Source organism: Plasmopara halstedii (assembly GCF_900000015.1).
Source record: "Plasmopara halstedii genome assembly, contig: Scaffold_291, whole genome shotgun sequence".
Classification (NCBI taxonomy): Eukaryota; Oomycota; class Peronosporomycetes; order Peronosporales; family Peronosporaceae; genus Plasmopara; species Plasmopara halstedii.
This window is the reverse complement of record NW_020187212.1, coordinates 416,842-443,107: the sequence shown is the minus strand read 5'-3', so window position 1 is coordinate 443,107 and position 26,266 is coordinate 416,842. Positions and strand designations below refer to the sequence as shown.

The 26,266-nt window shown below is 41.7% G+C and overlaps 10 protein-coding genes across 10 annotated transcripts; 6 read left to right on the top strand and 4 right to left on the bottom strand.

The window, feature by feature from the left end:
• Positions 1 to 168: 168 nt before the first annotated feature.
• PHALS_05824 (uncharacterized protein) lies at positions 169 to 1,718 on the top strand (the record flags this gene model as incomplete). The annotated part of the gene is made up of 4 exons (XM_024723130.1): positions 169 to 266; positions 334 to 550; positions 610 to 1,314; positions 1,392 to 1,718. The coding sequence occupies 4 exons, from the start codon at positions 169 to 171 to the stop codon at positions 1,716 to 1,718; spliced, it is 1,347 nt and encodes a 448-aa protein (XP_024574138.1).
• Positions 1,719 to 1,788: 70 nt separating this feature from the next.
• PHALS_05823 (kinesin-like protein) lies at positions 1,789 to 4,073 on the bottom strand (the record flags this gene model as incomplete). The annotated part of the gene is made up of 2 exons (XM_024723129.1): positions 1,789 to 3,624; positions 3,690 to 4,073. 2 exons carry the CDS (start codon positions 4,071 to 4,073, stop codon positions 1,789 to 1,791), a joined length of 2,220 nt encoding a protein of 739 aa, XP_024574137.1.
• A 1,371-nt stretch (positions 4,074 to 5,444) lies between these two features.
• On the bottom strand, positions 5,445 to 5,664 carry PHALS_05822 (uncharacterized protein; the record flags this gene model as incomplete). The annotated part of the gene is made up of 2 exons (XM_024723128.1): positions 5,445 to 5,534; positions 5,593 to 5,664. 2 exons carry the CDS (start codon positions 5,662 to 5,664, stop codon positions 5,445 to 5,447), a joined length of 162 nt encoding a protein of 53 aa, XP_024574136.1.
• Positions 5,665 to 6,028: 364 nt separating this feature from the next.
• PHALS_05821 (uncharacterized protein) lies at positions 6,029 to 6,287 on the top strand (the record flags this gene model as incomplete). The annotated part of the gene is made up of 2 exons (XM_024723127.1): positions 6,029 to 6,147; positions 6,224 to 6,287. 2 exons carry the CDS (start codon positions 6,029 to 6,031, stop codon positions 6,285 to 6,287), a joined length of 183 nt encoding a protein of 60 aa, XP_024574135.1.
• Positions 6,288 to 6,760: 473 nt separating this feature from the next.
• On the top strand, positions 6,761 to 7,073 carry PHALS_05820 (uncharacterized protein; the record flags this gene model as incomplete). Its single annotated transcript, XM_024723126.1, has 2 exons — positions 6,761 to 6,859; positions 6,999 to 7,073. 2 exons carry the CDS (start codon positions 6,761 to 6,763, stop codon positions 7,071 to 7,073), a joined length of 174 nt encoding a protein of 57 aa, XP_024574134.1.
• A 2,149-nt stretch (positions 7,074 to 9,222) lies between these two features.
• On the top strand, positions 9,223 to 9,501 carry PHALS_05819 (uncharacterized protein; the record flags this gene model as incomplete). Its single annotated transcript, XM_024723124.1, has 2 exons — positions 9,223 to 9,257; positions 9,336 to 9,501. 2 exons carry the CDS (start codon positions 9,223 to 9,225, stop codon positions 9,499 to 9,501), a joined length of 201 nt encoding a protein of 66 aa, XP_024574133.1.
• An 8,089-nt stretch (positions 9,502 to 17,590) lies between these two features.
• Positions 17,591 to 20,191, top strand: PHALS_05818 (Membrane trafficking and cell signaling protein HRS, contains VHS and FYVE domains; the record flags this gene model as incomplete). The annotated part of the gene is made up of 1 exon (XM_024723123.1): positions 17,591 to 20,191. One exon carries the CDS (start codon positions 17,591 to 17,593, stop codon positions 20,189 to 20,191), a length of 2,601 nt encoding a protein of 866 aa, XP_024574132.1.
• A 588-nt stretch (positions 20,192 to 20,779) lies between these two features.
• Positions 20,780 to 21,454, bottom strand: PHALS_05817 (glutathione theta class; the record flags this gene model as incomplete). Its single annotated transcript, XM_024723122.1, has 1 exon — positions 20,780 to 21,454. The coding sequence occupies one exon, from the start codon at positions 21,452 to 21,454 to the stop codon at positions 20,780 to 20,782; it is 675 nt and encodes a 224-aa protein (XP_024574131.1).
• Positions 21,455 to 21,646: 192 nt separating this feature from the next.
• On the bottom strand, positions 21,647 to 23,245 carry PHALS_05816 (major facilitator superfamily; the record flags this gene model as incomplete). Its single annotated transcript, XM_024723121.1, has 1 exon — positions 21,647 to 23,245. The coding sequence occupies one exon, from the start codon at positions 23,243 to 23,245 to the stop codon at positions 21,647 to 21,649; it is 1,599 nt and encodes a 532-aa protein (XP_024574130.1).
• A 2,211-nt stretch (positions 23,246 to 25,456) lies between these two features.
• Positions 25,457 to 25,704, top strand: PHALS_05815 (uncharacterized protein; the record flags this gene model as incomplete). Its single annotated transcript, XM_024723120.1, has 2 exons — positions 25,457 to 25,499; positions 25,535 to 25,704. The coding sequence occupies 2 exons, from the start codon at positions 25,457 to 25,459 to the stop codon at positions 25,702 to 25,704; spliced, it is 213 nt and encodes a 70-aa protein (XP_024574129.1).
• Positions 25,705 to 26,266: the final 562 nt, after the last annotated feature.

The following is a 26,266-nucleotide window of genomic DNA, read 5'->3' as shown; positions in this document are numbered from 1 at the left end:
CAACCTAAGCAAAATAATTCTCAGTCTCTAATTTGGAGGTATAAGTGTAAATCTTTTGAAAATTATAGTGCAATATTACTTACTTCCTTATTTATGATATGGTAATCACGGTGAACATCAAGTGCTTGCATAACCACTTTTAAATCAGTAAAGAAGCTGTACATCGTTATGAAAATTGCTGAATTGCTGAATGAGCCTACGTCCACAACTCAGCATCATAGAGTGAAGCGAATGGACATGTTATCGCTTGATCTATTGACACGAAAGTAGGCCTTATTTGTAATGTGTTTGTATCAACTATCAACTTATCTAACTTCATTTGTGATTCTACAGACGTAAGTATCGTTCAGATCTCTCTATGAATAAGACTGGGGATTTTGGCACTTTATCTCAATTAATTGCGCGAAAAGTAGAGGAAACGAGATCAAACAATCCCGTTGTGAAGGAATGCTGCAGAAATACTTTACTTTATCATAACTTGCCACCTGTCAAGTTGGAAAAAAGAATAAAGCAGAGAATGCTAGTCAGGCGGTCGTACCATCGCAAAATTGTGCGTGCTTGCTTAGTATTAATATTTGACGATCATGTAAAAACTCATCAATCATCCAGGATACGTTGATGAAGTTACAGAATGAAATGAAGTCACTAGAGTCAAAATGCCGAGACGTCATTGTCTTGCGACAACGGATCTCGCAATCATTTGAGCCTTTTGAGAGCGAAAAACAGCGGTGCGAACAGCTACGTAAACAATACTCGCAATTATCGATTACTCAAGAAAAGTTGCGTCACGAGAACAAACAATTGCGACTTAAATCTATGGAACTGTCGAAAGCACGCACACGAATTCGCATCCTTCTAAATGAAGAGTTACAGGAAGAAAAAGAAGCACGTGTCAAAGGAAAATTGCTTGGCTTATCAATGTCGTGTCATACTCAACCTTATGTTAGGACATCACTCAGTATTCCCGTACCTGCCATGAAAAAAGTGAAACGTAAATTCAAGCTCAAGTTTACGCCCATCACCGTTGACGAATGCCTAACTATCGTGCGTGAAGCATACACGGATGTAAGGGCATTTACAGACAAGCAGCGGTATGAGACCACAGGTACTACGGTCTTTGGGTGGCGGGACAGACACGAAGTTAATGGTGAAAAGTTGCGATTTTTTCTTGAAAAAACATTTCGACACGTCACCGCCTCAGAAATTTGCAAACGCATGTGGGATTTAGTGTCATCGGAGCAAGACTTGAATCGTATCTACGCCTCGGATGTAGCGATTCGTTTTCATCTTGTTCAACGTGTGAACGATGAGAACGTACTATATTATCGCACGATTGAACCAATTGGTGGAAATGTAGTGCTAAAACGCTCGTATTAGTTTCACGTGTCCAGACTGACGATGTTGGCAATTTTATGCTGCTCTTACGTTCGGTGGACCCAATGGCACGCGGTATTTTTGAACCGACAACGGCAAAGTTATGTGATTTTTCAGTTGTGAAAAAGGAAATCTGGAGCGATGTCTTTAGTTGGGGTTTGTACGAAAGAGTGGGTGAATTGGGTCAACACTGCCGCAATTATCTTGGTGGCTTTATGTCTAATCTTGTTACGCGACGTAATATCGAGTTCTGGCTCGTACACATTCTATTGATTGCCGTGCGCTTTGAGAATGAAGTGGTCGGTCCTCACTTCCTTTCCGATGGAGTTACGAATCAAAGTTAAAAGACAATCAACTGGATTAATCAGACGCCTCGACGGTCCTCTACTTTTTTATATATAGAAAAATATGCGCTTATTTTCTCTTCGACGCACCATCTAAACGCTTTGATGAGTTCCTGGATGAAGTCTTTCTTGCTGTCTTCGGTCGGCTACCACTGCTAGATGCGACTTGTTTGGTACGAAATGCTGCCGGCGCGTAGCCGTCACCTTCGCTGTCCGATACGTACATGAAGAAAGGGTTGCGATTAAGTTCCAGATCTTCAGCTCGGCCAAGTTCATCGTCGCTGTCTTTGTTTAGTGTCACCATACTTTTCCTCCCATTCCGACTCTTATCTGACGATGTCTCGGGTCGACGTACACTGCTTGCAGAAGGCGGTCGTTGTCGAGAACGTAACGTATTGCCAGCCAGTTCTAAGTGATCAAGTGTAAAATCGTCCTCTTCTTCATTCCAGCGAGCCCGCGCTTCAAGCATTGCCACTGCTTCGGGGGGCATAAAATAGTTCAATACTATATTTTTCAACTTTAATTGGGCTGTCAATTGTCGAATGGTGTCGAAAAGGTCTTCCTTTTCGCGATTATGAGCCTTTTCCATTGCTTTGATATCCCCTAACACCTCTTTGACTTTAGTGTACACCTTTTTTAGTTTTCGCGCTTTGGCTTCGGCTTCTTCTTGTAACGATTGATACTTTTCTTCGCGCATTAAATTACTTTCTTCTTGTTCAGCCAATTCACGGGCAAGTTGCAACTCTTGACGCTTTCGTTCTTCTAATTCCACTTTTGTTCGTCGAAGTTCGTCTTCTTGCTGTGCAGCCTTTGTCATCATTTCCCCACCAACCAAAACTTTGGCTTGCGTCGCAGCAAGTCGTTCAAGAAGTACTTTTTGTTGCGCTGCCAATTCTTCAGCTTGCTGACGTTCCCGTTCTAATCGTAACTCTAGCTCGCGCTTATTCATTTCAGCTTGTGCTTTGTCTTTTGTCGCTACTGCCAAGTCGTCACGATTTTTTTGAAGCATCTCTTCCTTCTCTCGTTGAGCTTTTTCTGCAATTGCTTGGGCTTCTGCAATACTAATTCCCTTTTCAATAACAATTTTCTCGACAATCTTTTCCACTTCAACAACTTCTGCTGGTGCCGCAGAGATGGTTGAGTGTAACCCTTCATTTGTTTGCTTTTCGATCACCAGCAACTTGGCTTTTAACGCTTCAATTTCTTCTTGAAATTCTCGAATCATGGCATCTTTAGGATCTTCGTTAATTTTCGGCTTGTTTTTAATGTTTTTGGCACGACTTGCGTATCGAAGTGTTGTCAACGTTTCCTCGTAATTGTAGTCAGCTGGTCCACAATTAGCGATCATCACAGTTTTCGTATTTCCACCCAATGAATCTTGTAGCAATCGCGTCAACTTTGAGTCACGATATGGAATGTGTTTTGATTTACCATCTACTAAAGCTGAAATGACATTTCCAAGTGCAGAAAGTGAGAGATTGATCTTGTTAGCTTCTTGTAGACGATCTCCCGTTGCGCCAGTCTTGGATTGACGTTCACTGCCTGCCAAATCGACTAAGTTGAGTTTGCCTACGCACACATGTTTTTTACCGTCCCGAACCGATGAAACCTCACTCAAACACTCAACGACGATCGTAAAGATCGAGTGTGATCGAGACGACGTCTGATTCATCAGTGTAGCACCAACACTTCGGTTTTTCTTGCCCGTTTGCATCACATGGTCGATCTCGGCTGCATCTTTGACCACTTGAGTGGTCAGACCCTTGACAAAGACTCCAGAGTCGGCATTTTCCTTGAGATCTAAAGCATTCTTCGGGTCTTTTGATAACAAATCGCGAATCTCTTCATTGTAGATCTCTAGATATGACGCACGTACTAAAATCCGCTTGTTTTTCGAGATTGCTACCTAAAAGATAAAACGAAAAAATTATATAACAAGACCAAATCAGTTTTATCTCACAAGCTTTTTACCTTGTCAAAAATGTGTTTAAACGAGTTGGGAATGATTCCAGGTTGGTCTCCAACTCCTTCCATTGTATGCGATTTCCCTGCACCTGTTTGGCCGTACGCAAAGATAGTACCGTTGTATCCTTCCATGACTGCCTCAACGATCTCTGTAGCTGCTGTGTCGTATACTTGCTGCTGCGTCGATTTCGCACCAAATGCAGCATCAAAAGTAAAAGACTTTGGCGGCTCAGAAGTTGCTGCCACGGGATTAAAAATTGATACTTCTGCTCGATCAAAATTGGCGGTGGTGGCTTCTCGGCGTCCATCTTGAACTTCTTTACCACTCATGGGTCGGATACGAACCATTACGCGAACGCACTCATCGTTTCGAGACGACTTTGTTGCCATAGCTAGGAATCTAAAACTTGGACCTTTCAAGATTGAAATCGGTTTTGTTGAAAAGGTAGAAGTTATAAAAGGCAAGAAGTCATCATCCGTTTGTTTTGAAACGGAATGCGAATAGATACCAATTTTCTAGAGTATATGGAAATACAAATAGCTTAAGACAGTAATATGGATCAGGCTTTTGAAAAGAATAAAATTTATGTCAGCGGATGAAATCTTAACTTTTCTATACTATGTCAAAGCGAAATATCACGTCGATTTAAAACTCATGCTTGGCGGTCAAATAGTTAGATTATGCTGAGGATCATTACATAAACGTTTAATTAAGCTTAGCATTAGGAAATTACGATTACGCAGTCACATTCTAAGAAGATCGTACCGTGTAATTCTGCTACAATCTTGTTCAAGGTGCTTAGCTTCGTTTGTTCCGACTCTTTGTATCTTGTCTGACGAGCGACGCGTGAAGTAGTAAATAAATATCGTACAACACAGAATTATAGTGGTCACCAACTAATGCAAGACGAATTTGCAAGCGAACGCATGGACAGAATAGCTAACGCATTTTGCTTCATACGGCACCATCAAAGCCGCGTGGTATTGTCCAAAAATAGGCTTTACTTAATAGCCTCTGACAGTGTTAGCCTCTGACATTGTACATTCTCTCGTCTTGCCGATTTCATTAAATACAATGTCTGCTGTCTAATATATATTCAAACGTTGTCCAACCAGATGCTCCATCTCCGATCTCGAAGCAATTTTCAGAGTTGTGATACTCCCCATGCAGTGTAATCAGTTTCACACGCCTTGTACAAAAATGAAATTAATAATGTATCAAAAAAATCTCGGGACTCACATGTAAGTTGACGGCTGATTTATGTTTGAAACGCTGAAGAATTATGTCGTTGGTCGGGTCCTGACGGACTTGACTTGTAATCCACCGAGCTGCACTAAAGTGATACTACGGCTTTGCACCTTTAGCCCACAGAACTACAACTAAGTTGACCTCTTTTAATGGATTAGCGAGACAAGCACAACGGCATTAAACCGCAGACCTAGTCTCAGAGTTTGTTGTGTGATGTTCAGGACAAGTTCGGCAAGCACGGACACTTATAGGCTGCTACCAGGATCAACGAACGCTGCGAGTGCGACGACAGGGAAAGGAGCTAGACTTGAGTAGTTGTGGGGGGATTGAGAAGTAAATTTACTCTTTGTATAAGGTCCTTAGTTTGCTAGCGCTACCTCTATGCCTTCTAGTCACAACAGACTTTTTCAACTAGCCAATCTTATATCGTATATTGAACACGTGTACATACTGCCCGCAATCATGTGTATTTTGTGGCCTTCAATCTACGAAAACATTTGGTGGCAATCAATCTACGAAACAATGAGAATAAACAACCGTCTCCACACTAATTGCGAGATTGATGCACCATCACTCATTTCAACAATTTTCGATAGTTCGTGCTAAAAGATTAAGTAAATGTGGAAGTGTGTAACGGGGTGGCTGTTCACACTATCGTACGTCAAGTTTTGTGCGATACTCAAAGGAAGTGGGCCTGAATCCACCGCCTAGAATGTTCGCAAGAAAAAACATTTATGTGGTGATACATATGAAAGAAAACATATCTTTGGATACAGGGGCTGTTGGACATGATCTAATGCGTTAACTAAGTCACAAAGTTTCGGTGTGGATTTTGAGATTGTACGAATTGATGACAATAATGTTACTGAATCACTAAAGCAGAGCTGAAAATCATAAGCGTCAGCGAGTAGCGGTCTCAAAATGATATGATGAACAGCGATTGTATAAAGCAGTCATCAAAGCATATCTCTACCAAGGTAAGTATCAGTGACTGGTCAACGCAGTGCATGCTACGGTATTTCGTGAGTCTGCTGTTGTGCAAGGTGTCACGGTATCACGGTATCACGTCGCACTTGGTTCCCTCATAGCAATCTCAATGGCAAAATTTTCCTTTTATGTGTATGGAGCATGCAATGTCCACCATCTCATCCAGGGACAACGAGATACGATGAAACTCAGCTGTTGTCAATTGGAACCAATCGAATACTGCACTGGGTGTTTTAAGGTCGAAACACGTGCACAGCTCACTTGTTTACTTTTACGGGATCTGAAGATACACTGTCTGATGTAGACGTGAAGAAGAACTGCTGACGTTTGAAGAGCCCTATCGAGCAAGACAACTTTTTTTGTGGTAAGACTAGAAAGTGAAGAAAATCTCCTTCACCGATCGCGAGAGATCAAGATGGTCTTGTACTTGTCTTTGATCCGAGCTGAACAACAGCTCGGAGTGCTAGCAAATTCTTGATAAGATTGCAAACTGCGGTATGATTATTGTGTACCCGTCAAAAAAGGTAAAAAGAAATCATTGAGGTATGTTTCAATTGACAGCGCTTGAAGCCAGAATATCGGCTGAGTTATTTATGGAATCGGTAAGAATTGCTGTATTTTTGATGAGTTTCTATATAACACAGAGACCTTCCGCGCCATTCGAAATTGTTCGTGAAAGTTGGGTCCGTCGCCTTAACTTCTGATCCGCAAAGCCCGGTACGAGAGGTTGGGCCTCGAGAGGTGACCAAACTGAGAGTGTTGCTACCCGCAGATGGTACACCTGCGAGTTTACCGCTGCTTGTCCTCTTGCTCTCTGTCGAGTAAAAAGAGTCTCATGTCGATGGACGGGATATTCATGATGAATTGTCGATTGAAAGCGGAATCGAATTATTTCGCCTCGACATATACTAATTTATATCAACCTCGTGGCCTCTTGGAGGTCCATAAAGTAAACATGTTGTTCAAGAAAGGCAATACTTTTTGTTAGTCGCTGACGTCATGACACATAGAAATCCGAAAATGCTAAGTCCATATATTTCAAAGTGAACGTACAACTATTTAGATAGTAATGGATGTAGAAAGAAGTTGAATTTAACAAGTACAAACAAATATTCGGGCAGTGGGGCATGTACAAAGAGTGTTTTTACCTTTAGATTGGGTTTCACGACTTTGACCCTATGCAACGCTGTCTGGTCTTAGACTGGTTTGGTACATAATATTCATACCCGGTATGACCTTACTTGAATTTTTCGAGCCACATATGCCAAGCAGTTTCTCCAAGTGGAGTTTTGGCAGCACCTCGACTTTATTGCAGATGCGCTTCAATGCAGACACGAAGCTGTGAGAGCTAAGATCCATAACATGGGATTGTTTGGGACATTAAGCAAACAATACTATTAGCTTGTTGAACAAAGGTTGAAAGCTTATGATAACTGTTTGCCGCGGCCACCCAAAATACCCTGTTCGTATAATCAGCGAATGTATTGGGCCTCTATACAAGTCAGTAGGGAAGGCGAGGAATAAACTTTGTCGGGACAACTAGGCCAGCTATTTGCTGAATTAATTCAGCTCAGTCAGAAAAAGGCGACCGCTTGTCACGGTCGCTACGGTCTGTTCTTTTGGAGCGAATTAAAGCGCCTTTCAGTCGCAGTCTCGAGTAAAACTGCTGCGCGGTGATGTGATTACGAACGTATTAGATAGATCCAAGCCCGATGTTGCTTCAATGGCTGAACTTTGATACGGTATCCCAGACTACAAGCGATTCGCCACGAGCGTTGCGTCAACATCGGCACACTAGTGATGAAATTATCTTGGTTTATAGATCCTCATTAAGCGTGAAGTCCCAAAGACCTAGAAATGTGACGCCATCAATACTTCTTCTGTGCGAAGCAGAGTGAGCCTGATAGGGAAATTCAAATTTCATCTCCGCTCCAATTTTGTGCATTATGGGGACTTTAACCAATTTGACAAATCGTGCATAATTTTAATAAGCTAAATGCAGCCATCGTTCTCGTATAAGCACCAATCCTGAGAATAGATGTTATTGTGTCATACACTATTACTACATTTGCTAGATAACATCGAATACTCCTGCTACTCAGAGCTATCGCTCTCGTTGCGGTGAGTATTTCCTAAGGGGTGCTCTGGGACTGGCTGGTCATATCTGGAAAAAGCTTAATAGCACTTAATATGAGTGTTTTGATTAAAAGATCTAATTAGACAAATAGTCACAGTAGAGGCTTTAAGTCTCGCTCCTAATTGGAGGGTTCGGACCAAATATCTGTGCGGCGGATTTTTAGAATCGAATCTTTCAAAGTGAGAGAATCCTCGTTGCACTTCGTAGCATTTGCAATCGTTGCCACGACTGAAATAGCTTAATTCTTTGCAAGGTCGGACGGAACAAGGAATGCCATGAGACTATTGAACCATCATACGAAGCTTATATCTATCGTTTGTCTCGACTGGATAAAAAATTGGCTGCAAAAAAGCCGGAAGTGGTGATTTCGGATCTGAAATCGCTTACCAGTTTTGATCATGCGCTGTTTAAACATACACATAAGTATCACAATCGAGCACCTCTCCGCCCGTTTTCCAAGCTCGAAGCCGCACGCGAGTTTGGGCATTAATATGCAGTACCTCGGTTTAACAAATATTCTGTACATGAAAAAGATTTGACGTGACAAACGTCGCGGCCGCTTGCACCGCCTACCTAAGCTAGTTCGTTTCGCCTATAGCTCTTACATACTCATCAGGGAAGGCACAGACTGTTGGGCTACTTTGCGCTTATTGCCTTTTTGTTTTCATACCCTTTCCGTGGGGCGGTAGCGGATACTATCTTCACAGAGGGTCATCATAAGTTTGCCGCTCGCATCGAGACTTCTCGCATTTATCCTAGTTTTTTTAGATAAACTTAGCAAATATATTGAAAAGAAGTCTGAACCTTCGTGCCGCGGAATGGTATGGCATACAACAAATGGAACCTCTTTGAGCACCAAAATTGATGGTATTTAATAGAGATTTCATCTTTTAAGCAGCTCCGGGGTACTTCATTCCACAACATTTGCGCCTTTATGCTCCTTTGCGTACGGATGAAAGGGACGCTGGGCTGGGGCTCCCCGAACAACTTCTCATAAAATTACATCATTCTAGTCGGCGCATGTTGGGCTCCGGGAATATCTGGCCTTTATTCATCCTCGTAGAAATTGTGGTCAATAATACACACAGCTTTTGAAGAAGCGACTCTTATCAAACGAAGTGGTGCTCACAACCTAGAATTTGTGGTTGTTAATGTTAAACTCTGGGATGTGTACACACGGAAAAGTTTCAGATTACGCCAGGTGTATCGCGAAATAATGTAGAACACGCGACTGCCCAAGATTGTAGACATTACGCAAAGAGCAGAAACCTATCTGTAGGATTCAATATCCGTGTGTTGTGCATCGGGAACACGGTAAGAGTGTCGAACGTTTGCTTGAAGCATCAAGTGAAGTATGGAAAGCTCGACATTGCTGGATGTTCTTTAGTGCTGAGCATGATTTAGAGATACGATCTCATTTTAAATCCAGCGTGATTGAGATGTAATGGACCATAGGACCAAACTTCGTTTCAGCTAAAATACTACATACCTTGCACTTTTACGCTGACGGGGCATTTATGATCCATTAACTCACATCCACCGGGAGGCAGATGTCCTTTAGGCGGGAGCGAAAAGCCGAAATAGGATTTTTGCAGTACATGGGCTTGAAACTAAAAGCAATGCTATCATTATTTGTCTTGGGCAGGGCTCTGAAGGTAGAAGCAGCGACTAGCCAAAATATCAAGATTAGTCAGGATAGAATGACTTTATGTCGTGGTCTTCTCAGTAAATTTTTGGTAAGATATATATGAACGGCTGTAATCTGGCATAGGGCAGATGAAGGTTGGAAGTGACTATGTGCCGTGTCGTAACCGATGAATTTGTAGGTCGCTATCATGTCTCGAAATGAAATTCACGCCTTGGAGTTTATTAATAATCCATTTTGCCAGGATGTGGCCGTAGTGCTATGTCAGCTCTATACCGTAACGCGCTTTATGTGACCAAAAGATTATGTGTTTGTAAGCGGAGAAGCCAAGGTATTTGTATTGGCTTACCTTACGATCACTGGACTTAGCTAATTTAAAGCAAAATGTTGTACACCTTAAGTATATATGCAAGGGAAAGTTTACTCACCAAAAAAGGGCGTTTTGTACCAAAGACGGAGCTGAACCACTTATCCGTCATGGTTGCTTTTTACAGTGAAAACATTCACATAAATCTGAGTGTGAGTAGTGATGGGCTATCCTAAAAGATCTATCAAATCCATTTGACCATTGCTTAAATACCAAGAAGTGTTGATTCGAGACTCGCCATGCGTGTTAACCTCGAATAGATATTTGCGTGATGAATTTGACGCGATTATCGTATCCAAGTATTGCATCACACGACAATCGTCAGTAAATATGAGACCAGTGTTGCAGCTGGGCTGCCGTAGCTCTTTGCTTAAAAGAAGCTAAGCTATGGTCACCGACCTTACGTTCTATACAAGAATCAGTACGAATGTAGCGGATCGCAATCTGCTACCTCCACGAGTACTGAATACCTTAACCTAGGTAAAGACGCTCTTCCGTTTAGAATTGAAACTGCCTATACGCATCACTAGGACCTCATTTTCAATGCATCAGACCTCGTTGACCTGCCACTCTTGGCATGCAGCAACTGCTTCGTAATATGAGCAGTGCTCAGTGGGTTTCGTGCCATACCATGTGCATCACTTGGGCCTCGCGCTCGACCATGCCACTTCTGTCGTGCAGCAACTGCTTTAATACTTGAGCAGTACTCAGCCATACTCGGGATTCTTGTCCAATGCACCTTCGGTGTTCGACAATTCAGATCATCCGATATCCAGCGCATTATCCGTCCGGGTCCAGTGCCCGCACCAATTGCACTTTTGCTTTCTAAAAAAGGCGGGCTCGACTCACCAAAGCTCCAATAGGAGACGTGCGCGTAGCGCCCAAGGTCTTCGACCTCCAATCGATCCATGGCTCATGGTGTTCCAACAATGCCATACCAAGGTAATACCTTGTAAGATTATCCAGCGTTCCGCGCTATCGATGTCAAGAAACTCGACACCGAGGTCACAAGGACCCTCAGCACTGTAACACAATCCCCCGTCTCTAAGCGACCAGCGACGGTGTTACTCAACCGCGCTTTCAGCGCCTTAGCATACAGCTGACTTCCTTCGATCGTGGGGCGTTGAGCATAATCGCTCGACACCCCGGAGTCGATAAGAATCTTCCATGGCTTCTCGAAGCCCTTCACGGTCGCTTTCACGACCAGCAAGCTCGGCTTGCATACACGTTCCGTGATTAAGAGCACGGAGCTCTTCGGGGCTGGGCCCTGCTGTCCTATCGATCTTCAAGGTTCAACAGAACTCAATTCTTTCCCAGTAGAGCGCCCCGCGCTTATTGGGTGTTGTCGATTTTCCGCGACAAACCAGACTGATTCGAAACGATGCGTCGGTTTGATGAGCCTTTACGGGCCTTGCACAGGGGACAGCCAGTCCGAAGATGACGGACGTCTCCACAGACACGACACCGTCGGGTGTTTCAACGCTGCTCGGCAGCTCGGTGCTCTCTCCCCTTTCTCAGCATAGCTGATATCCAATTTACTCAGTTCCGCTCAACGAGCTTTGGAGGTGTCCATTCCAACAAAGTCGTGCCGACTGAAAGTGACGTTCGGCACTCTATGCCACATCCACCGCTTTTTCAAAAAAAAGACGGATGCAAAAAAAACACGGAAGACTTCCATTCTGGCCACACCAGTGCGGAGGTCCTCCACCTCTTTTGAAAAAAAGAAGACGGATGCACACGGAAGACTTCCATTCTGGCCACACCAGTGCGGAGGTCCTCCAAAAAGACGGTCAATGCAACCGCTTTGGGGAGAAGATGGCTGCCATCCCGGCAATGAAAGCTCTAAACTCTTAGACAAGGTTTATCAACTCCTTCTTGCCTTGTCGGGTGGCAAGGAAGCGCGATCGCACGCGATATGCCTGGTCAGGCGGCGAGAACACTCGCGAAAGCTGACGCTTCTGCTCCTTCCAGGATGGGAACGTAGATTCAACCGAAGCACCACACTTTAGTTCTTATTCTCACGCTCGGCCCCCGAGCTTGAAGATAGCTAGCGCCACGCACTGTTGCTCGTTCTAAAGCTTTGCGGATGCCATAGCCATCTCGGCCTCTCTTACTCAGAGCAAGTGATTAGAGCAAGTTGCTTCCCTCAATGAGTCCAGCCCTGCAAGCTTTATATTAGTATATTTAAATGGTTTGATTATCCTCTGGGATCATTTGACTCCGTCTCAAAGTGACTCCGGTCAAATTAGCTTAGGTTATTGTGAGTTGGGGGTATAGATTCATTTTGGATTGCTCATATCAGCCTGATTGCACTTCGTAGCGAAACCAGTTTTTACGTCTATGACTTTGTTTGTCATGCATACCGCTACATACTATAACTGAGAATCAAAAAAAAAACAAGCCGATGGCAGAATTCACATAAGTATGATGTGAAAAAGTGCTTAATTGGATGCGTTTAACTTACTCATGTATAAAATATCTGTATTTTGTAAGACCAAGTTGCGACCGCTCAACTTCGGACCGTGCACGATATCAGCTAAGAATGAATCAAGTTATATTATTGACATATGCCGACACATCCGGTGTTCTACATGATCTTACTGAAACTGTACCTCTCGATCCTACAATATGAGGCAGTCAGATGTGGAGCGCACTGTTGCAAAAAGAGCAGCAATTACGCTATACATTGTAGCTGAGCTATCCTCTACTCTAAAGCAGCGACGCTCACGTCAGTAATCAAAGGCAATATGATCATGAAGAAAAGCAAATCGAATATTTTTCGTGTTCGTCTTAATTGCATTAATTTAAAAATTATGTACTCTTCAAATAGCAGGACTTGCAGGATCAAGCTCCACGCATGTCGCATGGCTCGGCAGATGCAATCCCTGTGCGTTTGTTAAAGGGTAATCCCAGAGCCAAATGTTTCTCTGCCAAAGTTTTTGCAATTCTTCGTACATGAAGACGATATATTCGTCCATAGTCGTGCAGCGCAGTAGGTCGGATCCGGACATCAACATTAAGCACCTGGAAGGTGTGCTGAGTGAATAAACTTCAGCAAGAGATCTGCCAATGCAAACCAATGTATCTCTAATGTAAAAAATAGAGCAGTGTGAATAGGGCAATGTTCACGGTGTATCATTCCAAATTCAAATTTCATTTATCGTGCTTCTACTCTTTGCAATAGTCAATTTTTGTGTCTGATAGATTGGTTCTGATAAGAGTAGTTAAATATATTCACTGTATTCTGACTTTATTCATGTTTATTGTTGTAAAACATATACAGTCTATCTGTACGCATGATAGCTTGAGTCAAAAGACGCTCTGTATCATGAACATAGTACAAACTTTTTATTGCCCTTTTTCAACTTATATGACACTTTGCTGTTATTTTTCCTCGCTTGTAACGATGTTATGCGTGATAGGTGACGACAGATCAGTAGTTTTAAGATTGTTTTTGGAATTTTTAACACTACCATTGTAACGTTGTTACACGTTCCCTGATATGAATAGGTGGGTCACACAAGATGGTGTGACCACACGATGGTGTGGTTACACCGTAACACTACGTGCAAGTAGTTATGCATTTAATGAGGTTTTACTATTTAATCAGGAAAACCTATAAATTTAGATATAGGCGATTTTGCCGCGAATAAAAGAAAGAAATACAATTTACACTTTGAACGGAAGAGTGTATTTGCCTTGGGTTGAGGTTGTGGGTACTCTTGGAGGAAGCGGATTGCGATCCGCTACACTCATACTAGTTCTAGTATAGAACGTAAGGTCGGTGATCATAGCTTAGCTTACTTTAAGCAAAGAGCCACAGCTCGATGCAGCCATCAACAACTATTCAGGACGCTGTTGCAAATTTTCAAAGTTGCTGAAAGTTATCCGATACCGCCCAATCGCGAGCAAGACTACATCGCGGATCACATAACTATATATACATCCTATTAGAAGAGTTTACTTAGCTTAAGTTTTATATAATAAACTACAGCAAATGTGGAATGCTGCGTCATATGGAGGATTAAACAAACACTATAATTGGTGTAAAAGTTTTTTGGCAGAATTTGTAAGAATTGCTGTAGTAGTAAGTTGTGGGTATTATTTTCCAATCCTCCACTGATATATATGCTGCAAGCGCCAAAACTTAATAAAAAAAAGAGGGAAAATAAAAAAAATGACCAGATGAAAAGAAAAATTGTAAACAACATACCAGATATTTGAAAAATATACCAAGTGTTACAACAGTCATGTATAGATTTATACACGCATACATGTGTATACAGATTTACTATGCCGCATAAAGAGAAGGTGACAAATAAAAACATCGTTATATATTGTGGAAGAACCCATTCAAAGCTAAAAAATAATTTCGTACTCGTTAACTATTTGCCAGACAACCATAAAGATTTCGCTTCATGACAGGTTTTGCTATAATGACCCACATTTTTGCAAACACCGCATCTACGAACCTGTATCTTTGTTAAAAGAAAATAAGTAAGGCTCAACTAATTTGCTCTGTGGTTTAAAGCTCCACAGCTTATTTCCCCCAACATGACGTCCCCTCACTGTAGTAACCTTGTTGGTGAGTTGTACAAATGGTTCATTTAATTATGAGATGTATACATGTGGAAATATATACGAAGTAGTATACCCCTGTACTCTTTATTTCTGTAATATTTAGTATGTTGTTTATATTTTTCAGTTCATCTAGTGGATTTTTTCATTTTCCAAAAAAAACGTATCTGTCTAACGCACTATGCGCGTCCTTGTTAACAATTATAAAAGAAAACAGAGGCTTGGTATCTTAGAATAGAGCTTGCTCGGTGCTAGAGCATATGGTAAGACGTAATGGCTACTCAAAGCACCAAAACGTAAAGCTGACTTATAACCAGTCGTAAAGGTTTGGCTTCAAATTTGAAACATGTTTGTCTGCTACCTGGAAGATACCCATCATCCTCGAATCCAACAGACGTTCTGAATGATGTAATCAAAGTAAAACAGCAAGAATGCAAGCATTTGTTTACATGAAGAAACGTTTCAGTGGTGACGCCAAACCACACGGCTATTTGTCAAACACTTGTTTTCAGTGTCATTAATGCAGGATTCAGTAATCGCGCATGAGTAGTACGATGATTGCTTTTCGTATTCTAGCACTATGCGAACATCCTTTAGCCTGATGATTAGTAACAAAGAAATTCGAGCTTAAAGCTAAGCATGCATGTCGTGATATTGATCACTATGATCAGTATGCAGCAATTATTGGAATTTGAGCTAACCGTAACAACAGCATTGAGCCCATAAGCATCACATCCAACTCTTGTAAATATAGTAAGGTTATCGCATCGATATTCCATACGACATTCTGTTAGCTTTTCACCGCATTCTTCAGCTAACATGAAGCCTGAAGCAGTGACATCCATCAATTACTTATTGTAAGCCAAGCCAAGAAATTCACATCAATCAGTGTTTCGTGGTCTTTATCGAACTGGCCATACATGTCTGGCGTTTGTACTGGCTCAAAAAGGCTCTATTACGAGCCTGATACCTATTTCCCTGACACCATAAATATGCGTGGAGAGGGTGACGCTATTGACACGATACGGTGGTGGAAAGAACCATGTGAATCGCAGCCTAGGATCTAAGTGGTCAGCCACTTCTTCCACTACTCGAGACACTTCTCATAATTCTTCTTAAAAAGAACACAATTCTGGCTGTTGTGCATGAACAGGTCGATTACACAGAGGTCAAACCAGCCGTAACGCTTGGTTCAAAACGATATATGCAAGAGGCGAGAATGTGGATATCTGTGACGTAACTTTGTAAAAGTATTTTTTGTAGGTGCAATTATGATCAATAAAATACATACAGTACAAGTGTAGAATTTAGGTAAATGTTTTGCTCACTAATTTCCGCTTTAAATTGCAGTGTCTAAATTTTCGACAGGATACTGCTCGAAAGTTTCATGATTTTGACCCTTAAATGCGTAAAATAATACGTTGATTGGAGTGTTAATTTGCGATTAGTCATATGAAAACGATGTCGGCTATAAAGCTTGAGGGCAAAGTAAGGTGGAACCATAAACTTACTGCAAATGTTGTGGTCCTTGATACGTTTATAGACAGCAATCATTGCATCCAGTGATTGAGGACAGTCGCATGTGAATCAAGCCAGATCGTCGTTCGTCTTTTGTTACACAATATACGCGCGATTTAGTGTCAAGCTTAAATGATATAAACAGCGATGAGAAATTGTAAAGCTTCTTTTTAACGCAAAGATACAACGCGTAATGAATGCCAGCAATGCTATGTTTCGCAAGGTCAACAAACTCTTGAGATACGATGTGATTATGACAATGCTAAACACAATATGCGTCTCTCATTATTTAGATTCACTAAGCTTGATGAAGTAATGCACTTGGTTGAGCACTCAGACAATAAAGAAAGAAATGTCGTGATGGAGAAAAGACATGATTGAATTCAGCACGCCTGACGCGATATCTCATTAATTCTTATCCTTCCCGTACACATGTACACATGGTCAACATTGCATTTTCTTGCAATCGAAGCCCACGAGTTTAAAACGTCAAAAGTCTCAGCCAAGTGTGATCGTTGTTGGTCTTGATGTTTTGAACACATGTAAATAGCGTTGGAACCGATAGTTCGAGACACAACGCCAGTGCAGAGATTGCGTTCGAAGCAATCTCGCAGTTACTTCTCCTGTGGTCTATCTCAGCTTAGGGTACGTGTCGACGACAAGTAAGCACGCATCGTATCTAAAATTCGATATTAGTTGGAAGTGCAGGTCGGATTGAATATTTCGTCACACGTCGCATCAATTGCCCTGACGCAGAGAAAAATTGAGATGATTCACTTCTGTAGCACGATTTGTTGTTAAGAATTTTCAAGTCGACACGACGACAAGAATTACTGACGCGATACGCGCATAAAAGGCTTTGCACTTGAATTGTAGTTGACCGATTGATATTGAGTGTATCATAATAGTACATTCCTGAAATTACTATTCGACATATGCTATTCTGATGCATTATATCAGTTTCTTACCATCGGCATTAGCAACAACCCAGTCGAGTGACTTTTATACGTGGCGCCTATACACAGCTGGAAAATATCTACCGTTACTTTACGTACTTGTATATAAGCTCCAAAAATTTCAAAATAGACTCTGTCGCTTCTAGCGTCATCATGTTATATATCAAAGTCCATTATAAAATCTAATAAAATACGTCCAAAAAAACCATCTTTAGGTTACTTCCTCCTTCTGGCGACTATTCCATTCAGTTTAAATTCTCTTCCACTCGAAACTGTATATCGCGGATAGAAATCTGTTGCCAGCTGCCGTTTTTTAAAAAAAAGGCTCTTTTCTAAAGCGTCGCGACGACAAAAGTGGGCGGGTAGAAGAAGCCTCCCCCCTTCTCAATCTCCACTCCCCAAGCCCGCGTTTTCCAAGCGACCTCGAGTCGAGTCACACATTTGAATCGCCCAAAGTTTTGGTGACGAAGATGGCCAAGACATTGCCACTCCCACCCCATTTCTTTCAATGCCCTGATCTAACGGAACGAGAAGTCCAATATTTGATTGGAAAAGCAAAAGAATCAGCGAAATCATTAGTTGATGCTACACGTAATAATGAAGGACCTGTACGATGGGAAGAAGCAGGTATGCATCGTGGTGTACAATTGTATAAAGGTGAAGCTCGATATCCTGAAAGTGTGGTGGGGGAATCCATAACGTACGGCTGTGGTGCCACGACCATTCAATCGACTTTAGATGAAGTTGCGGATTTCTTTGATGTCTCGACTGATGCAAAATTAGCTGATTTTGTTGAGAGTTTTTCCGATATATTAGATGCTCAACTTCTCTATGTATTAGAAGATCCGGCACTTTTAAATGATCCACGATACAATGCACGAACTCAACGAAATGGATGTAGTAAAATGCTCAATGCAAATCAAGTGACTGTCTCGTGGTTTGCTATTGACATTCCATCGAAACTTTTAAAGAATCGGGACTTTCTAACTGTTGAATGTCAAAGTACGTTTCTGGATGTCAGTGGACGTCGTGGATGGGTACGTTCGTATCATTCGATTAAATTACCATGTTGTCCTGAATTAAGTGATTACAGTCTCGTACGTGGTAGTTTTTACCATACGGGATATGTGTTTGTGGAAAGTGAACGTCCTGGATTTCTCGATGTGATTTTTAGTGCTCAAGTGAATTTAAAAGGAAGTTTAAAAGTTCCTGCACCATTATATGCTACCATTCAAAAGAAACGATTGACAAGTATTGCTCAATTGCAAAAACTTATCACACGTCGACGTTTAGGAGCTCAACGATTCCTAGGTGATCTTGAACTTGTACCAAAGAGTCAACGAACTCATTGTAACTTATGTTCCTCGAAATTTGGTTTGATCAATCGTAAATCTCGATGTCGAAAGTGTGGTGAAGTTGTTTGTGCATCGTCTTGTAGTACTGAATGGGAAGTTTCGATCTCGGGTCAAGGTGTACGAAAGGTACGAGTGTGTTCCAAATGTGCTCAGAATACCGATCCTTCTGCTTTTGAAGGATTAACACCAAGTGAACAATATTCCGAGACAAATAGTGGTCAAGATGAAGATGCACCGTATGCAAATGTTCATGCACCAGGATATCAATATGAACGATACAATCGAAGTGAATCTGGTTCTTCTCCAACATCACGTAGTGGACGTCATGGTCAACCAAGTTTGGATAGTGAAGATTCTGATAGTCAACGACGTCGTTTACAAGCATCAGGTCGACGTGGTCATAATGAAAGTTTAAGTCCACGTGGTGATAGTTTTTATGAATCGGAATTAGAATATCCACGAACGATGGAAATGCCAGGGAATGACAGTATGGAGTCTGATCGATACCTTCTCGATGGAAATGAATCGGAAGAATATATGCAATCAAGTGATAAACGACGTGATGATCGAAGATATGATCCACGTAATCCAGATGTGTACGACCACGAAATGTTTGGACGTTCACCGCCACCTTATCGTGATGATGAACAACGTCGTGCATTACAACGACAACAACGTGCTTTGCAACAACATCAGAACAAACAACGACTTTTACAACGTCAACAACATCATCAAGATGAATTGAGACGACGGCGTCAGTATCAAAACGATGATTCAGAGCAATATCGAGATGGTATTGAACCATTTGCAAGCAGTCAATCAAGCGGAACAAGTTCTGGTGCACCATCATTTTTGACGTCGAGTTTATTGGCACAACATACGAAAGATAGTGGAAAACCTGGTCCTGTAACAAGAACCGAACGGGCAGCAACGATTCAAGAGCGAACAAAACGGAGAGGACCAGATCCTCGAGAACCAGAACGACGTTTAGCAGCTCCTGCTATGCCGTCAGACCGACCATTAACGCGTCTGGAACAGATTCAAGTGAAATTGTGGGAGGAACAAGAAGCAAGATTTCGTGATCAAGTTGATATGGGACCATCCTACGATTTTGAACTTGATCTAGAACCGGAAGTTCCTACAAAATCAACTCGTTATCAACGAACAGGAAGTATCGATGGTTTAACACGACGACGTGGTCCAAAATTACCAGCTTTTTTCCGTAGTGCTGAATCTCAAGGACATGGTACACCAACTGGCGAGTCCCCATCAGTGAAACCACCACCATTTCCTAAAGTACAGGGTACGTATTCAGGTCAAACGGTTAGTGTAGCAGATGACGAAGATCGACTTGATTTCGTGGGACCCCGTGACGACTCAATTAGTCGATTATCAAGAACTTTTGGTGCATTATTACGTCCGGAAGATTTACGTCCAACTGAGAAAAGTGTACATTTTAGTGATGATTCGACTGGACAAGATGAAGGTGGTACAAGTGATTATGAAAAATCATTTGACGAGCAAGAAGATGCAGGAACGTGGATGGATGTTTCGGAATCAACAGTTGTGAAACTCTATGAACGAATTTTGAAGCTTACTAACAAACAGCATGAATTAGAGTCGCAACCAGAATCCGATCCGAAAGAAAAAGAAGAAGTTGCTCGGGAGCTGGAAAATTTGTACGATGAACTTCATGCTGCTGAAGAAATGAAGTGAATGTCTACAGGTTTTGTCAAAGTGTCGAAAGGTGGTAGCTTTCAATGTAATTAATGATCTCACGAATATTTTCGAATGATTCATTGTTAAAGTTCTTTTGGTTTTTTTTTCTTTGTTTGATATTTAATGAGAATTTGTTTTATGACATTGTTGTGTACTTAGTTAAGGCAAAATTTCCAAATTGGTTCAATTTCTATAAGAAATTTCGCAGGAAAGTCTACGGTTAGAAACTTTTCTATTAGGTTGAGCAACTTTACAAGAACTAAGTCGTTAACCAATGTCGGTCTTAATCTTATGTAGCAGCGTATTTTGCAAGGCTGCATTTTCTTCAAATGATTCAAAGTTACTATCTTCCACCACGGATGCTACGACTTCAACCAGTGACTGTCAGATTTAGACTGTACGAGCTGTAAGATTCACATACAGTTTCTTCATTGTCAATCTTCAATATTATTGACTGACGATGGTTCTACATTAGAATTCTTTGCAGAAGTGGCAGTTAGTGTCACCCAATAAAACTATAACATATAAAGTTAAAGTGGTGTATTAATTTTGAAAAGCCTTCTCAAAATGAGTATCATTCAATCGCTACTTAGCTGCCTTAGTCTTCAGTCCGTGCGTCGTAAGAAACTGATTAAGATCTTCGTGTATCTCGTCGTGAAATGGAATCGACTTCATACGCTTAAGCCACGCCGCAAGTTTCGGGTGTTTTGAAAAGTCGTAAATCCCCATAAGTTCTACCTGCACAAGTTCACAATAGGCAGAAATGTCGGCAATCGTAACATGGTCAGTCTCAGCCACAAAGTCCTTGACCAAAAACTTCTCCATAAGCTCCGATAGTTTAGTTAATCGCGCTGGTGTTTCCTTGATCAAAATCGCCTCTTCTGGAGTCGCCGAATTCTGCTTTGTGTGAAAAAGCGGCACTAATACTTTCGAAGTAATAAGACGAACGTTCGTGTGATGCCAGTGTAAATACTGATTCACCTTCGCATGAACTTTGACATCCGTTGGATAGAGATCCGTCCAGCCAAACTTCTCAGCTAGATACTGCATAATTGCATGCCCTTCAAAAATACTAAAGTCATCGTCTTGTAAGACTGGGACCAAGCCATTGGGATTAAGAGCCAAGTACTCAGGCGACTTTAACGTGGATGAACCAAGAGCAACAGCCACAAATTCATGATCTTGTTTCTTAAGACGTAAAATCCACTCAGTAGCACGACTGGGTTGACTAATAAGGTTGGCGTAAAGCTTGAGTACCATAGGAATAGAGGGAGATTTGAGCACAAGATCGTAATTTGAAGAATGACAGTTAGTATTGAATCTGGAAGGAAATATCTCGGAATTCTTCGGCCATCTTTTATTGTGACATTGAAAGAATCGCAGTAATTATTAAATTTCAGGTTTTCAATACATTGTTATCTTAAAACAATACTAAAAGTTACAAAAGTTACCTCATCCTAACACGGGAATTTGACTACCACCTGACATTCGCCATTGTGCAACAACCTTAGGTTTTTGCCACATAGTAGCAAATTCGTCCTGAATCTCTTGAATAGTCTTGCTATATGTTTCAGGTACTAAAGAAAAGACCATTAGAAATGAGAGCGTAATTGTATAAATAAATGGCATAAAACTGTAATCACCCAATGTCTTAACAAGATATGGATACGAAATGCCAACGAAAAGACTGCAGCACCAGCTACAAGCGACACAAATGGAGCAGCCAACAGCACGTACATCATCTGGAAACATATCAGCAATGATTCCCCATGCTAATGGTCCAATACTTAAACCAAATGTAGCAACATATAGAGCAATAGAGACAATTGAAAGTGCTGAGAGATTTGTCAATAATGACACAGTGATACCAATCGCACCAAGAAACATACCAACTAATCCCAACAAGATTAAGAAACGATTTCCAACACGTGCTACGAATAAACCACAGACAAGAGTTGGAAGAACATTCACAAAATTGACAATCAAGACACTTAATCGAGTGTCGGAAATTCCTGCTTCGTTGAAAATACTTGATGAAAAGAGAAAAATTGCATAAACTCCTGTAAGTTGTTGTGCACCAGCAACACCTAGAGCTGTAAACATTTGAGGACGTAATGACGTAAATAATCGTAATAAAGTACTTGGTTGTCCTGTATTTGGTGGAGGTGCAATCATCGACAACCCAAGATCTTGTAATCGAACAGCTCCTTCTCTTTTTGCTTCAGCATTTCCTTGTTGTTGATTAATCCATTTTTTAGCTGTATAGACATTGTTTTCCCCATATAAACGTGCTAATTCATTTTCGGCATCTTTAGGTCGATTAACCATTAAAAGCCATGCAGGACTTTCAACAAGAACAAATGGCGCCAATAAAAGAAAGACAGATCCAATAATAATCGGAAATCCAGCAATATAGCGCCAACCAGTACTTGTACTTGCAATGAAGAATGATATAGCAACAAAGAAATGACCAAGAGTTAATGAAAGTTGAAAACATATTCCCATTTTACTACGAAGATGTGGTGGACAGACTTCACCAATAAATCCTGGAATAATTGCAGTAGATCCACCTGCTGCAATCCCAGCCAAGACACGACCAATAGTAAATATCTGAATACTATTCGCAATAGCTTGAACGGTACTTCCTGCAATTAAAAAGACACCATTTATCATTAACGTCGGTTTACGTCCAAATTTATTGGAAACACGTCCAATAACAAGTGATCCAATCATGCCACCAACAATCCACGAACTTACAGCAATTGTCCATTCAATTAAAGTATGTCCAGGGAACATGAGGCATGTTCCAGCTACAATTGGTCGAACATTGCAATCTCTTTCGCTATGAAACATTGAATTGTTTAATTGAGATGTTGACCATCCAAACTGAAGAGCAGGGAGAACTACGACAATAATATTGGCATATAATCTCCATGTTGGTTTCACAACGGCTGCTTCATCATCAAAGACTGCAGGCATCATAACCATCGGAGTTGGGGCTACCCAAGCGTACCCACTGGCACTGCTGATCATAGACGCAGAAAAGTCCATAATCAATGTGGACGACGATTACGACTGTAACGTTTACGTGTCCTTGTCGAGAACCAAAGTGGCAGCTATTATAACCATTAAAGTCGAATTGAGTTGAAAACAGACCTTACAATTGGACGCTTGCAGATGGCAATGCTTGCTTTGCTCGGATGGGACTGATCCGTAGATATTCGTAGAGAATTGCTCGAGAGTATCCTCGACTTGAGTTTTGTATACTAATGTAGAGTATCTTGGAGGACGATTTAGGACACCTGGATTTGGGACTTTTTCGTATTGAGCTGCTGGATTTAATTCTCATCTGTCATAACTAGTTAGAATATGGAAAATTTGAAAAAAACAAACTTGCACTTTAAATGATTATTTTGTGTTTACGGTTGATATATGATTATTAATATATGTATTGATATGCGATTCAAAAGGAAGATAAATATTACTGACGTATTACGAATGAGCATCATCATAACTTCGTGTTTTACACGAAAATATTGTCTATGTCTCCCCATTGACTTGTTTTGGGTGCGTCTAGCTGTCTGAAACATGCTCTGAACGTCGTCTAGTCCTTTTTTTAATACTTTGTTTAATGTAGTACCAGCTACTTGTAATATGTGTGGGATGTGGAAAAACATAATCAAAGAAAATTTCTATTTTCAAAGCCTTACTGATACCGGGCCACGTGTTTTGATAATATAACATAAGGATATATGACAACACAAGGTGTAACAGCGTATGTCTTATTTATCGTGTAAGCTCTCGTGACGCTACTGCAGCTCAAAATAGTACAATGGTAAAACACATATGAAGTGAATTGAGGCACTTTTGTAATAGACATGATATTTGAGTGATGGTATTTTTTGAGCAGGATAAGCAGGTTCTACATTTATAAATAGTATAGATATTATCTACATATGCTTGTGAATTCATGTTTGAGGCGTTATACCTTAACATTTCGTCATGACTGACAAGTAGCTATCTCATTTAGCTTTGACTTCGCATATACCACAACTGATGTCAAAGAAGGAAAGATAAAAAAGGTACTTGGTATCTCGTTCTAGCATCGGTAAATTCATCCTCTTTGCGCTTATTAATGCGGGATAATGATGACTATACACTCCTGAATGCAGTGCGCGGCAACCTGTTGCAATTGGTAGACTCGGCATCTATCTGACGACTGAAGATGGAACACAAAGGCTCACCGACTCCAGATCAAGCAGAAAACGTTGTCTTAATTTGTTTCGAGGGGAGAGCGAATTCTTGGTTGTCCAAGGCCTTGCAGCGGTTATCACCAGCCTGTAGGCATACATTAGTCACAAAAATGTGCTCAGAGAACACCTTCAGAAAATCTTAATTGTACGTCCATGAAGCACAACCTCCCATTGTGAGGTCGTTAATTGTCAGTATCCTGCCCTTTGGGGGTAGGGGGTAAATTTCGATCTCTCTGGAAATGATCCAATATGATGTCCATGGATTTTGCCATCTTTCAGGGGGGCATTATCCCGTCACGCTAGCGATTTCCAAGCTAGAAGACTGCGCGCGAGAAGTGCTACTCATTTGCAACTTTCTGTAGAAGATGCGACACCAACACGGGATGAGCCGACCAGACATATATCGTAAGTGTTCGCAAAGACCAATCAGGCGTTCAGTGTGCGTCTCGAGGTCATGCTCATCCCGCAAGGGAGACGGACAACTGCGGTTATTGTCCAAGAGGTGCTAGCTTTCATCGCCGCGATGGCGTTATACCCTTTTTCAAAGACAATAACAGAAACTATCATATTGGACGGTCTCTGAACAAGTGCGGCTCGCAGCGATACCTGCAGCGCCTATCGCACCTCTTTCGAGGAAGTAATGGTTGTCGCATTGAATGCGAGGAAATATTACATGCCTCGAGAGTCAGGTGCATTATCGGCAGTAAACGCTCTACTTGCCACCTCAACTGCGCTTAAGAGAAAAAGGGAGGTCTAAGCTGCCGAACTGCAACGTGATACTCGCCACTGGTGCTTCTCCGTTAGCACCAAGTATATGCGCCCTGCGTGCACTAAGCTCTTGTCTAAGTGATGTGAAGGGGCTAGCCCCCAGGCAGGATCATCCAGCGATCCCTTCGAAGGCAGACGTCGAGCCCCAGTAGGTGCCGGGCAGCCTTTGACAGCAAGAACCTTTGTCAGGTCCTGTCCTGGAGTTCATACCAAGTATGTTGTAAGTGGAATGCCGTAAGTCATGAAGTTACTAAATATTTTCCCATTGTTGAGGAATCACATGAGTAAGATTTTGACATCTTGACTAAACACTTTCCAGCTGTGCTCAAGCGCTTCATTAAGCTACTTGCCAGTGAAGGAACATGGGTCTTTGATGCTCACGTAATTCCATTCGAGATTTACAGTGGAAAGCATGGTCTTTGGCGAAATCAAGCAAAGTTCCTGGCTAAAGATTTGGCCAATGCCTCTATACCAATGGAGTTTCTGTAAGAGGCTTTGCATGGCGATGTGAGTGTATAATCTTAATGCGAGCTACGCCTATAGACAGGACCAACTGCCAAGCTCAAGCGGAATGTCAAATGATGCTGGGGTGCGATGGAATCAGGGTTATTCAAGCTGCAATAGAAAGTCTCAAGTGTGCCCCCTTTTGGATTCTTCCAAATCCAGATTGGCTGCTTCACTTTGCCTTTGATTTTCTTAGGCCGTGTTTCACTCCAGGAAGTCTAAATTCGGGGCGTGTGTGATGCGGATAGTACCATTCTCTGTGCCTGAGGGAGCTTGAGCTTGCAGAGCCAAAACATCCTTTATACTAGGTGCACGGCGACACCGTTGCACTTCACAGCCATCACAATGTATTATGACTAGACACGTATTACGGAATCCCAAAAGATAATGTCTATGCTAATAGGCTGCCAACATCCTGCTGGGATCGACACACAGGCTGAGGGTGCCGACACATGTGACTAGAGCTCCATCCGATGTGTCTTTCCCTCATGTTGATGTCGTGCTGCCAGTACGATGCGTTCAGTACGTCGCACGTCACTCCTTTGAC